We start from the raw sequence: 15,665 nt of genomic DNA, 5'->3' as shown, positions 1-15,665 counted from the left end.
AAGAGTTTTCAAACGAAATAGTTGAAAAAGACATTCTACTCATTAGTGGCCTATTTTCAAAGGCTTCTATAGGTCCAATTTTCTTAAAAAAAAAAAAAACTACAGAAATCATCAAGCTTTCGCATATGCTACATGTATCATTTTGTACTTCCATGATACACAAAGTCTGAAGAAATCATCATTCATGAGGACTAGACTCTGGGCTTTGAAAGAGGTTCCTTTCCTATGACTTGAAATTTCTGAACTGCTTTTAAGTTTTATGTTCAGTAAAATATTAAGTTGAGGATCCCTTCTACAGAGGTGCTGGCTTTTATTAAAAATCTTTTTCATTTTTCTTTTTTTTTTTTGGTATAGATTCTATCTTGTTCCATGTTTCAAATTACTATACACAAGTAGTAAAACTTTTCATAACAAAGGTTTAATTAGAACGGTTAATAACTATGATTTCCAAAGTGTCTGAGTCAGCCTTAGTAATAATTAGGGAGTTTTGTTCCATACAAAATGCTTTATTTAACCTTCATGCCTTCATTCAGATAATTATACAAATGCATACAGTTAAAGGTTTAAACTCTATTTCGGTTCACAGCTCAATTCATAGGAAAGTTGAATACAGAAAAGCAATGCACCAACAGAATATGTCTGAGACACCATTAAAAACGATAACACTTGTTCATTTAAATCTCTGAGAATAGACTGGAATAATCGTCCTCTGAGAGAATCTCATTAGGAGGGTCTCCCTTTACATTATCATAGGGCCAAAAAAAAAAAATCACAATTTTACAGTAAAAGGAAAAAAGCTCTGAGTATATTTACAATACATACACTATACATAAATACAAGAACAACACTTACATAATATTAATAAACTTATAACAGGGGTTGCCTAAACACTACAGAGTATATAAATGCAGAGGAAAACTATTAGGAAATTAGATCTTTAAGCTGGAGAAATAAATTCATTTGCAATTAAAACTCTGAACAGAAAACCAAACAAAGATTTAAGAACTCAACACACTTGTTTGCCAGCATCATTGGGGGGGGGGAGATTAGTCTTTAATTGTGTGTTCTCCTCTGGGCACTCTAGCTCTCCCGGGTCAGAGACCCAGGAATATTTGTAGAATTACATCCATCAAGTGAATCAGACGCAGCCCATCAATTCAATTTGCTGTTCAGAGGCTTCAAGCCTAGAATAACTGTTTTGTAAACTAAAGGATGTTTTTGTATTTTTACACAGAAAGATCTTGTGATTTAATCACCATGTATAATGAGCTAAGTGTCAAGGAAAAGAAAAGAAATGCCTGCTTGATTTGGCCAAAGATGATGTTGTCTTTATTCCTGTGTATTTTTTTCAAATATGACTTGAGAGATTTATTCAAGAGAATATGACATTGGAATTGACCCCCACACACCAAGAGCAACGTCTAGACTACTACTAATTATAACTAAGTCATTTTAAGTGGCAGGTGGGTATCTTAAAGGTGGTCTGTTCTCATCGTTTCACAAACACAGAAAGTTCTGAGTACATTCTTCTATGGACAAACATGAATTTGCTGGTTTCTCTTTTTTAAAAAATGATCATGATACACATAATTGCATTATGATGCAGGATGACATAATACATAAGACGATGTTTTCAAGCTGGTTTTGTTAAGTGGTTATCGCACATCCACAGAGTTGGTTTGCCATGTGATGCAATGTGTCCCACATAGACATGAACAAAACAATACAGCCACTGTCCCGTGGGGGAGACGGTGATTTTTAAAAAAATGAATCCTTAAACACAACAAATTGTGGACAGACAAGTTGATAGGAAAGAGCCTTGCAAATAGGCACCAGTGCCCCAGTTCAACAATACCCATCCGATGTGATAAAGTTTGAGGAACAAAACATATCCTATGGTTGGATGTAATCACAAAATTCTGCCATAGAAAACTAGAAACCCAAGTAGGGTCAAATGATTGTATCTTCGGAGCAAGAAATAAGCAGAAAGGGAAGATGTCAGTAGATCTCTAAAATATCTTACTTTTTGATTGTTTGGACACTTTTGTTACTAGATTTTGGCCCAAATGCTATCCTTCTATTCACCTCATGCTTGACAAAAATGAATCTCTGCGAAAGTCTTGGTTAACCTTCTTTGGGGAAAGTGAGAGAATAATTCAGATCAGAAGGTACTGGTCCTTGCTTTACGCCAAGAGCAGACTCCGATGTCTGAAATGCTGCAAATTTCTAGAGATGAAATCCAAAAAAGAAAAAGTATTGATGTGACTGTTTCTACCTTTCATCTCTTTCAACTCACTTAAAGTGGTTGTTTTGTCATTGGGAAATTATTGCTGGTGAAACCCAATTAACTGAGAAGAGGCCCCATCTGCAATAGGTTGTGTGCACAGAACACTTGCTTTCAGAATTTGTTAATGCAGGTTTTATCTCTTCCCCCAGCCAACTAACAGGGAGAAAGATCATAATTCAGGAGATTCATTTTCAGAAACAGAAACACTATGAGAAATGACATTCTCTTAATGTTTTTGAAGTCCATTAGTATTTCCATGAATCAATACTGTCAGAGACCTTGCTTTATACAGAGGGTAGGGATTTTATTTCTCTGATGTTGGACAGCTTCTCACATAAAACTCAATTAAGCTAACAACAATACTATAAACAAATTATTTATAAGACTATTTAAAACATTCCAAGGCAGTGCCGTTAAGAGAGAAAACTGAAAAGGAATCAACCATTGATCATCATCTCAATGTTTGTGATTGCCACCCCATTAACACCTGCAAGAGCAGGCTCTGGTATTAACTAGCTCCATGGAGGTGAGCGTCTCCAACCCACCGTAAGCAGACTCTAGCAGGCATTTGCTATAGATACAAAGAAATGTGTAGAACTGAGAAAAACCATCTTGGGCTAAAATGTTACTAAGTAAGGAGGGGTTTTAATAATTCTGGAGCTCCAGGCCAAACATTTGGGAATAAAGTGACAAGTCAGAGAGACATCTGGTGGCTGCTATTTGTTTATAATGATCCTTCATAAATTTCCAGGAGAGGGCTGATTTCAAACACTCTGCACCATCGTCAAATCATGAATCATCATATCCTGATATTTTACTTGCAAAATGATAAATACTTGTGCAGAGTATCTATAATAAAACTTAATTGGGAGTATGAAAAGGTGGTTGCTGGAAACATGTGCAGTGAGGTACAGTGGAAAGGATACGGGTTTCAGAGCCAGAGAGAGGTGGCTTCACATCTCCACTCTGCCATTTACATTTTGTGTGTGTGTGTGTGTGTGTGTGTGTGTGTGTGTGTGTGTGTATACACAGGTGTCTCAGCAACCCACTTGTGCCTCAGTTTCCCATTCATAATATGTGAATTCATCATACAGATTAGAGGTAATGTGTCTAAAAATCGCCTAGCACAGTGCTTGGCATGTAGTGTTTAAGAAAGAATAGTTATTCTTGCCATGGTTTGCTGAATTTTTGCACTTTGAAGATATTTTAGTACTTGCCAACACCATGTGGAATGAAGCCCAATCAGAAGATGTCAGTGGGACTAAGGAACTCAGCAACCTTTCTTTGAAACTTAATTGGTTATTTCATCCTCTATCCTGGTGCATTTCCTTCTTCCTTTCCTCCTGTCTAAAACTTGGAGGAAAAAACAGCCGATGGTTTTGTAGGCCTGTGGTCTGGGCCTGGAGATTGCTGTCCATCGCGGTTGTCTACACTGCCTGAGGGTTTAATCACTCATACTTTTAAAATTACTTTTAGTAAATGTTTGGCTCTGAAAGAGTATAATTTTGCTGATAGCCTCAACAGCTTGTTTGGGTGAATTTGTGCTCTGGGATGGCAAGGTTGGAGAATTTCCAGGGTTCGCTGTACATTGATATCCACGACTCCACTTTTAGCAGTAAAATAATTTTAGGAAAAACTAGTGAACTTCTGGATGTGGATCAAGCAATTTTCAGGACTAACTGCAAAATTGGTTAAAGGCGAGGCTTACCAAGTATCAACAGTACTTCAGTAGACTTTTGGGGGACAAATGATTTTATCAGTATTCATCCCCAAATGGTTCTTAAATGAAAACAGGAAATATTAGGAAAAGGGAGTGAATAAGTATAAAGATAGATTTGTGCATTTGATATGAGTGGATAAATTAAGCAGACAAATATCCCTCAGTGTTTTGCTTTAAATACATTGGTATTTTTAACTGAGCAAAAATTTTTGAGCCATACATACTGTTTCTTAAGTTTGGGGAAAATCACAATCAAGTTTTTAATCTGAAAAGTATAATTTTTCATCTGAAAAATATAATTGCCATATGCCATAGTGTACATTGATGATAACCTGATGCTCATAATTGCATTTGTACATCCTTCAAGTAAGGAAACTCAGATTGAGAAATGTTAACTGCAAAGAAGATTAAGGTATACTTAAAAGACACAAAAGTTCTCCCCTCATGGGTATGTGAACAGATTCAATATATTACATGCATACATTTACTCTATGTGTATGTTTTCAAAATGTGCAGGAAAAAACCCAGTCTGATGAAGAATTATTGCTGTGTAAAAGTATAGGAATATCTCATTGGTCATGATTATTGACAGGCACTTTCAGCATTTAGTTCATTTCTAAAAATGGGCATTAGCTTATTTCTAATGCCAGTATAGATTCGTTGAGCATGTAGCCATTTCCACAGCACTTAATCTTGTCAACATGAGCTACACTGAAAAGCAATCCCTCTCGAATTCAATAAGAATAAATACTTGTATGGTTTTCTTGATCAAGAACCAGTTTGTTGAGGAGGAAGATAACTGAGAAGACAGAACAATCACCAGATGCTCCTCTTTAGCACAAGTAAAATTTTGTGTAGCTGTTTCCCTTTTTCAGGAAAAGACATTGTGAGTTTGGAATCGGTGTGTCTGTAGGAACTTAAAATGACTTCAGTGGATTTTAAACCATCCTGGCTAAACCATGACAAGTGGCCACGCCACTATTACAGAGCACAAGGAACATGCTCTGACAAAGTGAGACAGGATTCCCATGGCAATATCGCTAACTGTGTGTAAGATACACAAGGCATATCTGGACAAGGTTTTTTTTTTTTTTTTTTTTTTTTTTGCTTTTTTGTTTTTTTATTGTGATGAAAACTAGAAGCTCTTTCCCCCGACATACTTCATCAAACTATTTACAACCTCTGTAAAATTTGCATGTTTGAAAATACTTTTTTTTCCACTATCGCATATGTTACGTATACAGTAAAATATCTTCACTCTATTTTTAAAGATGCAGTATCCTTCTATTTCATCTTCTTATGAAAATCTGAATTTCTATTGCAATTGCTCAATATTCAGCATATTTAAAATACCAATGGACATGGGTTGCTAAACAGACATTACTCTATAATGAAACTGTGAAAATATAGCATTTATAATTTTTATGTACATTTTCTTAACTATAAAATGCAGGCAAAGTCATATATAGTATTATAAGCTGATTCCCTAATAAGGTAAATAACTTACATTTCTAGATAGTATGGATTATTACAAATTTTGTTTCTTTTAAAAAAGTTCTTTGTTGATATTTATTAGCTCACTGGCAGCTGCATATACAGGTACGTATACACATGTGCAGGTGTTAGGGAGTCTGTCCAGGTAAGTGGAAGGCAGTGTGGGGACAAGTAGAAGTATGGGAGATGTGGCTTACCAAATTACTTTCCTAAAGGAAACTGACTCAAATTGGAAAGACCATTTCATGGAATGCACTACCTCAGAAAAACTAAAGGAAGAGATTTGGTCAATGATGTTTTCACAGAATACATTTACTCCCCAAAATTGACAGGCATTGGTAAAGAGCAAATTTGAAGAGTGGATAATGAATTATGAAAATTAAGGCTTCCTGGGCCTATTATGCTTCCTCAGAGTCACCTCATATTCAATCCCTTTGATGCAGACCATAACATGGATGCTGGCATTGATACTGCTTGAATTCTGTGCATCTTCATTATCCATGTTAAGACAGCTTCATTACAACACCACTGCTACATTTCTAAGCAGTCACAACAGCATAACAAAGGCATATTAATACAATTGAAGGCCTCACCTCACCAGATTTATTCAATTGCAGCTTTGGTAAGTATAATAAATAAAGTACAGAATAAGGAATACTGCATCTTTATCCATATACATGTTATTCTAGTGAACTGATTTCAAAGTGCAGAATTATATTTATGTTTAAAACACAAATGGCGATTTGAAATTAAAACAAGTCATATCAAAATGAACACAATCTTTGCATAAGCTATTCCAAATTTCATCCATGATGGAAACAGCCCTTCTAATCAACTAGAGCTGGCATTTGTAAACACTGCAGCATTTTTTAAGTTTTTTTCCCCGACAATTCATCTTCCTATTTCCCACTTAAACTTTAAAGTGAATAAAAAGTGCTTTTTTTAAAAAAAGGTGGTTTATATTATTGGTATTTACTTGTCTTTGAAAACAAATAAACAAAAAATCCTATGTGTTTTGTAAAGACAGGAGTATAATCTTTATGGTAAAGCCATTAGGAATCTCCATCTAGATGCCTTAATAGAACTTAAGACAAGTTATCAACACAGTCCACATAAAATGGACAGAGGAGATTGGAGGTGGATGGGGAAGCGTGAATCTCTCTCCAAACAAGATCAGACTAAAAAGGACTCTACTAAAACATCCTAACTTTTCAAATCCCCTAACTCCCTTGTAATCAATCTCTAAAATGCAAAAAAAGAATGTCAGGTCTCCTGCAGCTTCTTAAAAATTACAGCTGTGTGTATCAAAGTTCCCAACCATGCACATATCCCTAGCTGCAAATCCAACAGCTTCAAATTTAAAACCAAAGAATGTTTCTACTTAGGGAACAGCTGCTAAGTCCTTTGGGATTCAGTCCCTTTTCTATAGTTCATCATGCACTGTGCTTTTCAAAAGAGGCTAGAAATGCACATGGGATGGTATGGTGACTTTTCTATGCCTATACAGATTCCATTTCCTTCTATCCCAAACCACTTTCCTTAACATGGGGAAACATCCTTGGGAAACTCACCAAGGTGAATTTTTTATATTCCAAAACAAGCCCCCAATATGCTTCAGTTCCTGGGGTAGATCAGGAACTCATTCACTCACTTGTCCTTGGCTCCCTTCTTAGAAGTACTGCTCTGTCGAGAGGGGGAGATGGTGTGATGCTGACAGGTTTTTATCAGTTAACTCGCCATTTCATTCTGATTTCCACTACCAGAGGGTAAGGAGAAAAGCTCACTTCCCTACATCTTTCCTATGTTGTAAGAGAGCTCTTTGCTAAATGTAATTCAAGCTGTCATTTAGGAAGCTTCCACTGTCAGTTCAATGAATTCTAAAAACCATGCCTACCTACAGTACTCTCAAGACTTTGCTTGCTGGGAGCAGGGGGAGAGGGTGCTGGTGGAGAGAGGACACAGACTGGACTGGCTCTTCTTTTGAGAGTAGGCAGAACTAACTCAAATCTACACTTCCCTTGAGTGATCCCCTGACCTGCCAGCTAGGTTCTGGGTTCATGGCTGTTTTAGCCCCTCTCTGTTCTTTGCCACGGACCAGTGCTGGCATGCATCAAGAAACCTTTTTCTATTCTGAATGGTCACAGGCAATGAGAAGTGAGTTGCATACAGTACAGATAAAAAATGTTCCAGTTGGTAGAAAACCCACTGGTTGGTGGGTAGCAGATTGTGTAGCTAAAGAAGCTATTTATCAATAGAACTGCAGCCCTTGTTGGAGGGAAATTGCCCGATGTGTTTTTCAGGCCTGGCAGAAAACAGAGAACACATATTTTTGAAGTCAGAATTTGACCTGAAACTCTTTACACTGTTGCTTCAATCATTTGTTAAAATTCTTTTAATACCATCTAACACAAATTGTCCTTGTTGAAATGTTCATAGTTCTTGCTTCATCAGAATAAGATTATCTGAATTAGAAGATGATCCTAAAAAGAATAATTTTGTCACCGGCAACTATTTCAGAATGTTCAAACATTTAAAAATGAGCTAGAAATATTGTGAGGTTAATTTGTGCAATTCCCCAAATCAAGTGTCTGTAATTAAAATATATTGCAAAGGTCTGTGCTGGAGACCTTTTATATCTAAGCTATAAAAAGTCCTAATGACAATACCAACAACATCAACAACAACAAAAAAATCTCAACAAGCCCCTTAGCCACATAAAGCTGGGTAGGAAAATGTCTTTTAGTGGGGACAAAAATATGCTAATTTTTCTGAAAGACTGCTTGTTGATGATGTATTGCTTTGTTTCCTGTATGCTTTGCTAGTTGCAAAAGGTTCACAATTTTAGGGGGTTGGCGGGATTCTACTTTCCTCTCATCCTCGTGACAGGATGAGTAGGTTCAATATCCCTGCAGATGCCAATGCAGGACCAGTGGGTCCTGGTACAGTTTAGAAAATGAAATGTACAGAAGAACCTATTGGAGAGACTTATCCGTGGCTCTCCAACAGAGGAAACTTAGCACCATGGCAGGCCTTGGGCGGGACCATTCCCTTTCCACCGACTCAATTCCAAGAACTGACCCATTAACTGAAGAGCTAATTCCTGGCTGTGCCTCTGTTGCCTTTCTAGTCACCAAATAACTGTTTTCAAACAAGAAAGGGGGGAGCATAATCTTTAATTGTGATACTCAACCGAGCAGGACAAACAGCAGCAGAAAGATTACCTCAGTGCCGTAAATGTAACCAAGACACCTAAAATGCTGGGGTGTTTTTTACAATCCCTTTAGTAAGTATGAAAACTGGTAACGTGAGTCCTCAGTGAAGTTATTGTGGGAAAGTCCTTTTTATTCATTATTGCTTTTCTCCTCAAGGGGTGCATTATTTCCATCTCTGCTTTGTCTGATTTTTCATGTTCACTGACTTTGCCTGGGCAGCCCCACCTCTTACGTTGGTGCCAGTGTGTCTAAGAAAGTTTTTTCCCCTGATTCCTTGTAATCAAACACTGGGGGCAGGAAGAGATGATGCCTAGGTGACAGAACACTGCGATTTGAAGTGGGGCAGTAGGTTTTTTTAGACAGGCTCTTCCTATTCAACTACAGAACACCTTGGTGCCAGTCCGTGCCAGGGCAGAGACCAGGACTAGACTTCAACTGAAATGTCGCTGCCCCTCTGCTCAAACAGATGAACAAAACAGAATCGAACGAAACAGAAACAATCAACGACAAACAAATGAGAGATTCAATGTTGGTTTTCTTCAGGGCATGGCATGATGACAAGTTGCGAGGGACATCTAGTTGCTGCCATCGCTATTGCAAGGGCCTGCTTGAATCCAGGGCCTTTATTTTCAGGTAATGGAACCTCTCCAACAATTTCTTCCTTCCCACTTTCATGCTGCTTGCTGGTAACAGACTGGATGTGGGTTCTAGCTTACTTAGCTAAGAACTAATCTTTTTTTTTTTTTTTGTAAAAGGGGGTTAAAGGTGGGGTGGGGGGTAGTGGGGGGGGCATGATGAGAGAATCATCCAAATTGAAAAAATCATCCAAATCCAAATTGCTCTAGCCATCAATTTGTGGTAGATGACCTTTACGATCTCAATAACAAAACTGTCTGACAGCTCAGAAAATGTACAAGCTACAAACATCTGTAAATGGCAGAGGACACAGCACGGAAAACAATCAATGCCTGTCTCTTCAGCATTTTTGTGGCTGAACTCCCATGTCAGGGTGAAGCCGTCTCTCGCGTAGTCAAGGTGGGGGTTACCTTCAGACCGAAAGAAGTGTTCCTTCTTGTTCCTGCTCTGATTTCAGACATCGTGGGATGGTGATGCCCTTTTGAGTTAACACTGTGAAGGGAATTCAGCCCTGCTGAATTGGGTGCCGCTAAGAGATCCAGCTCTTCCGCCCAGCTGGACAGCGAGCGGTCCTCACACCAGCATGTGCCTCCGGCGGTGCAGGGCCAAGTGGTCTGACCGGGAGAAGCTGCGATCACAGTCCGCGCACTTGAAGGGCTTCACTCCCGTGTGTTTGCGGTAATGCCGCGTCAGTTCGTCGGAGCGCGCAAACTTCCAGGTGCAGCCTTCCCAGGTACACTTGTAGGGTTTCTCTCCTGGAGGAAACAAAGGCACACAAGCTTTGGTGCTCCGCCACTTTTCTATAACAATCAAGCCAGCGCTGGGTGTTGGGGGACTGTGGTTCTCAGTGGGGGTTTCCATTTGGGAAATCTGTCAAGACACCTTCCCATCCACACAGGGGTCTTGTCTTTCCTGCTGCGACATCAGGCAAGTGAGTTAACACCTGCATCCACAATTATGAGGAGTGACCTTGTGCTCCAAATATCAAGAAGCACATACTGACAGTCACTGGCTAAAATCACCACTGGTAGTCTGAGAGCTCTATACCAAGTTTGGTTTGGTTCTAAAACCAAATATCCCAAAGAGTTACACACAGTAGTTAGTTATGCTTAGTTTCAACACTCCCTCTCCCACATATGCACCACTTCAATGGTTTAAGATTATTTTAGGACACAAGGTCCACTTATCAGTGGCTGCAGGTATACACACAATGTTATCAATAGGTAAAGTGCTCCATGCTCTAAGAAATTAGGCATATATTATGCATAAACATCAACATTTTGCTTGTCCATTGGGAGAGAATCCTAGATATCTTAGTAGTACAAAGTGCTGAAACTCCCTGTAAAAAGCAGTCTGAAGAAGTATGTAATTTGACCAGACTCCACAGTCAACTTGTAAGGACAGTAAAATATGCAAAGGCTGTGCTGGGAAAAGATAGACTATCCATTGTCCAAACGGGCTCCCAGGGGGAGCGGGACAATAGTTGACCCAGGTACACTGTTTTCCTGGCTCTCATTCAGAAGGAAGGCCTGTCCCCATGCAACCCCACCAAAAACCGATCTCTCCTTCCATCTAATAGTCTGAAATATGCTTCTTTGCCACACTGGGCCCATGCTGAAAAGATAGGAAGGAGCTATTTGCTGGTCCCTATGAATAAAGCTGCAAAGTGAAACTGCAAACCTCACTTTGTAGATGAGAAGAGTGAGGCTGCACATAGCAAAGAATACTCAAAGTTAGTAAAAAGATGCCTGCAGCTCTGAATCCAATGCTGCAGCCTATGCTACAGAGGAATGGAGAATTCTTACCTTATCTAAACTGTGCTGCATCCTCAGGGTTAGTTCACTTTCTTAGATACTCCCACATTTAATTGTTCCTTTCCTATTTCTATGACATTTCCTACACAATATACCATGAAGCTTATGTTTGGATGCCTTTCTCCTCCACCAGTCACTGAATTCTCAGAGGTCAGAGGTCATGCATGGTATCCCCAGGACCTACAATAGGTTCCAAGCAATAACTTGAATGAACTAATAGAACTGCAAAGTGAAAGTGTGCTCATGTGTGTGTGCGCACACACACATAAAATTACTAAGCCCTATAAATGAGATGTATAGGCAACGCCCACATGGGAAAACTAAACTGAACATTTTCCATTCAACTGTTAAATCAATGCTGTTTATAACGGTTCTTTTAGGATCAAGTGGCTCTTTCAGAACAGAGTGAATGAGTAGTTCAGACCTGTTCAATGCAGAATTGCTGGTGCACTAATTGTGGCCCAAAGGAAGCCCCAGGTTACTCTGAAAGGGTTCCTTTCAGGCAAAAGCCTGCTTACTGCAGTGATCCCAAACCTCAATTTCTCGTTCATTCTAGTAGACAAAATCTGTATTTGCATGTGTCTATTGACCAGTGTTTGACAGAAATCAAACAAATTTGGCAAAAACTCTAACTTATAAAGACTGGAGATCTACTATACAATTTACTAATGGCAATGATTAACATACTTTTTCATGTTGAATATCATTTCTCTATGTTTGAAGTTATATCATGAGAATGGGGTCTAGTGTTGAGCTTGCAGTAAACTAACTTCAAAATCACATCTATTGAGACACCGGCTGGAGCTCAGGCTCAGCCCAAATTCACCTTGCTGACCTGTGTGGGAGCCCAGATCCAGTGTAGGCCCAAGTCCATCTCACCACTGGTAGTTACCCAATGGAGCTGAGGCTCAGGCTAGACCTACCTCGCTGACCTGTGCAAAAGACAGGGTCCAGGGTAACCTTGGGTCCACCCCACCACCACCACCTGGGAGCCCAGGTCTAACCCACTTCCATCTTGAGACACTATACCCATCCCCATAGCCTTCCCCATGCAGCAGCCTCTACCTTGGAACAACAGACAGAGCTTACATCTTGGAACAGGCATCCCAAAGTCAGTGTAAGACCCACCTTTTCAGCCCCATCTCTGAAAGATGTTGCATCCATCTTGGGGCACCTCCTCTGCTATTTTAAGTTACCTCCTGCTATTGCCACCACCACCTATAGTTGCCGTAGCATCCATCCTGGGACACCGTCAGGGTTTGATACACATATATCTGCACAAATACTTACAAGATTATAGAGTAGAATCTGTAACACCTCAGAGCCACACTGCAAGTAAGGAAATCATATAGACAACATGAAAAAACAAGGGAGGAAAGTGCCCCCTAAGACCCAGGATATTACAATAACAGAACCCATGGACAGCACAGTTGACAAAATGTCAGAGAAGAGTTCAAAAGGTTCATAATTAAAATGATCTGTGAATTAAAGAATGACCCAAATAAGGAAATACAGGCAAAAATTGATCACTCCAAAAAACAGATAAGAGAGAAAATACAGGCAACCATTGATGATACCAATAAACAGATAAGGGAGCAAATACAAGCATCCTTTGATCACACCAACAAAGAGATAAGGGAGCAAATACAGGTACCAAAAGATTACTTTAAGAAAGAGATAGATATTATGGAAAGAAAAATATCAGAAATCTTTGAAATGAAGGAAACAATAAACCAAATAAAAAACTCAATAGAAGGCATCACCAACAGACTAGATCTCTTGGAAGACAGAACATCAGATAATGAAGCAAAGTATACAATTTGGAAACAAAGTATAAAATACGGCAGCCCAACACCAAGGTGACCACAGAGTGAAGATGGTAAGGAACCATGAGCAGAACAACCAAGAATTAGGGGATAGCATCAAAAGACTAAATCTAAGAGTTATTAGGATAGAGGAAGGCATAATCTCTTCAATGAGATAATATCAGAAAATTTCCCAAGCATGAAGAACGAATTGGAAAATCAAATACAAGAGGTTTTATAGAACACCAAATGTACACAATTACAACAGATCTACACCAAGGCACATTATAATGAAAATGCCTAGCGTACAAAGTAAGAGTAGAATCTTAAAGGCCACAAGAGAAAGGAATCAGATCACATATAGGGGGAGACCAATTTGTATTTCAGAAGATTTTTCAACCCGGACCCTCAAAGCCAGGAGATCCTGGTACAACATATACCAAGCTCTGAAAGAAAATGGATGCCAACCAAGAATCATATCTAGCAAAATTAAGCTTTAGATTTGATGATGAAATAAAAACCTTCCATGATAAACAAAAGTTAAAAGAATTTACAACTAGAAAACCTTCACTACAGAACATCCTCAGCAAAATATTCCATGAAGAGGAATTGAAAAACAACAATGAAAATCAGTAAAGGGAGGTAGTACACTAAAGGAAAAACTAATCAAGGGAGAAACCAACTCAAGTTAAATACCAAAAATAAACAAAAATGGCTGGGAATACAAATCATGTCTCAATAATAACCCTAAACGTTAATGGCCTAAACTCACCAATCAAAAGACATAGGCTAGTAGACTGGATTAAAAGAAAAAAAAAGACCCAACAATATGTTGCCTCCAAGACACTCATCTCATAGAAAAAGACATTCACAGACTGAAGGTGAGAGGTTGAGAAAAATCATACCATTCACATGGACTGTGGAAGCAAGCAGGGGTTTCCATCCTCATATCAAATAAAGTGGACTTCAATCTAAATTAATCAAAATGAATAAAGAAGGACACTACATACTGCTCAAGGGAACCATACACCAACAAGACATAACAGTTATATATGTCCCAAACAATGGAACATCTACATTCATCAAACTTTTCTAAAGTTCAAGAGTCAAATAGACCACAATACAAAAATTCTAGGTGGACTTTAACATACCTCTTTCACCACTGGATAGATCTTCCAAACAAAAGCTGAACAAAGAAACTAGAGAACTCAATTATACAATCAATAACTTAGAGTTAACTGATATATATATAGAATATTTCATCCTTCAATGAGCGAACACATTTTCTTCTCAGCAGCACATGGATCATTCTCTAAATTAGACCATAAATTATGCCACAAAACAAGTCTTAGCAAATATAAAAAAGTAGAGATATTACTCTGCATTCTATCCGATCATAATGTAATGAAATTAGAAATCAATGATATAATAAAAAATAAAAGGTACTCCAATACCTGGAGACTAAATAATATGCTACTGAATGAACAATGGGTTATAAAAGTCATCAAGGAGGAGATTAAAAAATTTTTAGAGGTGAATGAGAACACAGATGCAATGTATCAAAATCTCTGGGATACTCTTAAGGCAGTTCTAAGAGGAAAGTTCATTGCATGGAGTTCATTCCTTAATAGAAGAAAAAGTCAACAAATAAGTGACTTAACATTACATCTCAAAGCCCTAGGAAAAGAACAAATCAACACAAAAAGCAGTAGAAGACAGGAAATAATTGAAATCATACCTGAAATCAATGAAATTGAAACAAAAGAAACAACTGAAAAAATTGATAAAACAAAAAGTTGGTTCATTGAAAAAAAACTAATATTCACAGATCCTTAGCCATGCTAACGAAAAAAAAAGGAGAGAGAAAACTCAAATTACTAACGTACGTGATGAAAAAGAAAATATCACAACAGACACTACAGAAATCCAGAAGATAATCAGAAATTATTTTGAAAACTTGTATTCCAATAAAACAGAAAACATCAAAGGCATCAACAAATTTCTAGAGTCACATGATTTGCACAAACTGATCAGGATGATATACACAATTTAAAGTATCAATTTCAAGTGATGAAATAGAGGAAGCCATCAGAAGCCTAGCAACCAAGAAAAGCCCAGGACCGGAGGGATACACAGCTGAGTTCTACAAGACTTTTAAAGAACTAATACCAATACTCTTCAATTTATTTTAGGAAATAGAAAAAGAGGGAGCACTTCCAAACTCATTCTATGAGGCTAATATCACCCTGATTCCAAAACCAGGCAAAGACACTTCAAAGAAAGAAAACTTCAGACCAATATTTCTAATGAACATAGATGCAAAAATTCTCAATAAAATTCACAATTAAGATGTGAATTGGAAAGAGGAGCTCTAAATTCAAGTATCTACAATGATTTAACATTCTACTTATTATCCTTACTGGGATATCCCTACTGGCAAATCAAATACAGAACCATATCAAAAAGATAGTTCACCATGATCAAGTGGGGTTTATCTCATGGTTGCAAGGTTGGTTCAACATATAGAAATCAATAAATGTAACTAATCACATTAATATACTTAAAGATAAGAACCATATGATCATCTCAATAGATGCAGAAAAAGCATTTGACAAAATACAGCACTACTTTATGTTCAAAACACTAGAAAAACTGGGGATAACGGGAATATATCTCAACATCATAATAGCAATCTAT

General features: G+C 38.1%; 1 protein-coding gene across 11 annotated transcripts in view; it reads right to left on the bottom strand.

The window, feature by feature from the left end:
- Positions 1-402: 402 nt before the first annotated feature.
- Klf12 (KLF transcription factor 12) overlaps positions 403-15,665 on the bottom strand; it is a 434,856-nt gene continuing 419,593 nt past the window's right edge. For all 11 annotated transcript variants that reach the window (XM_078015797.1, XM_078015792.1, XM_078015793.1 and 8 more), the window contains one exon: positions 403-10,104. In XM_078015797.1, the coding sequence (XP_077871923.1) occupies positions 9,984-10,104 (121 nt within the window). In that variant the 3' untranslated portion in view covers positions 403-9,983. The remainder of the gene's footprint in view (positions 10,105-15,665) is intronic.

This window comes from Ictidomys tridecemlineatus, chromosome 6 (genome assembly GCF_052094955.1).
Source record: "Ictidomys tridecemlineatus isolate mIctTri1 chromosome 6, mIctTri1.hap1, whole genome shotgun sequence".
NCBI classification, from domain to species: domain Eukaryota; kingdom Metazoa; phylum Chordata; class Mammalia; order Rodentia; family Sciuridae; genus Ictidomys; species Ictidomys tridecemlineatus.
Note: the sequence above shows the minus strand (reverse complement) of the source record. Positions and strands in the feature narration are given on the sequence as shown.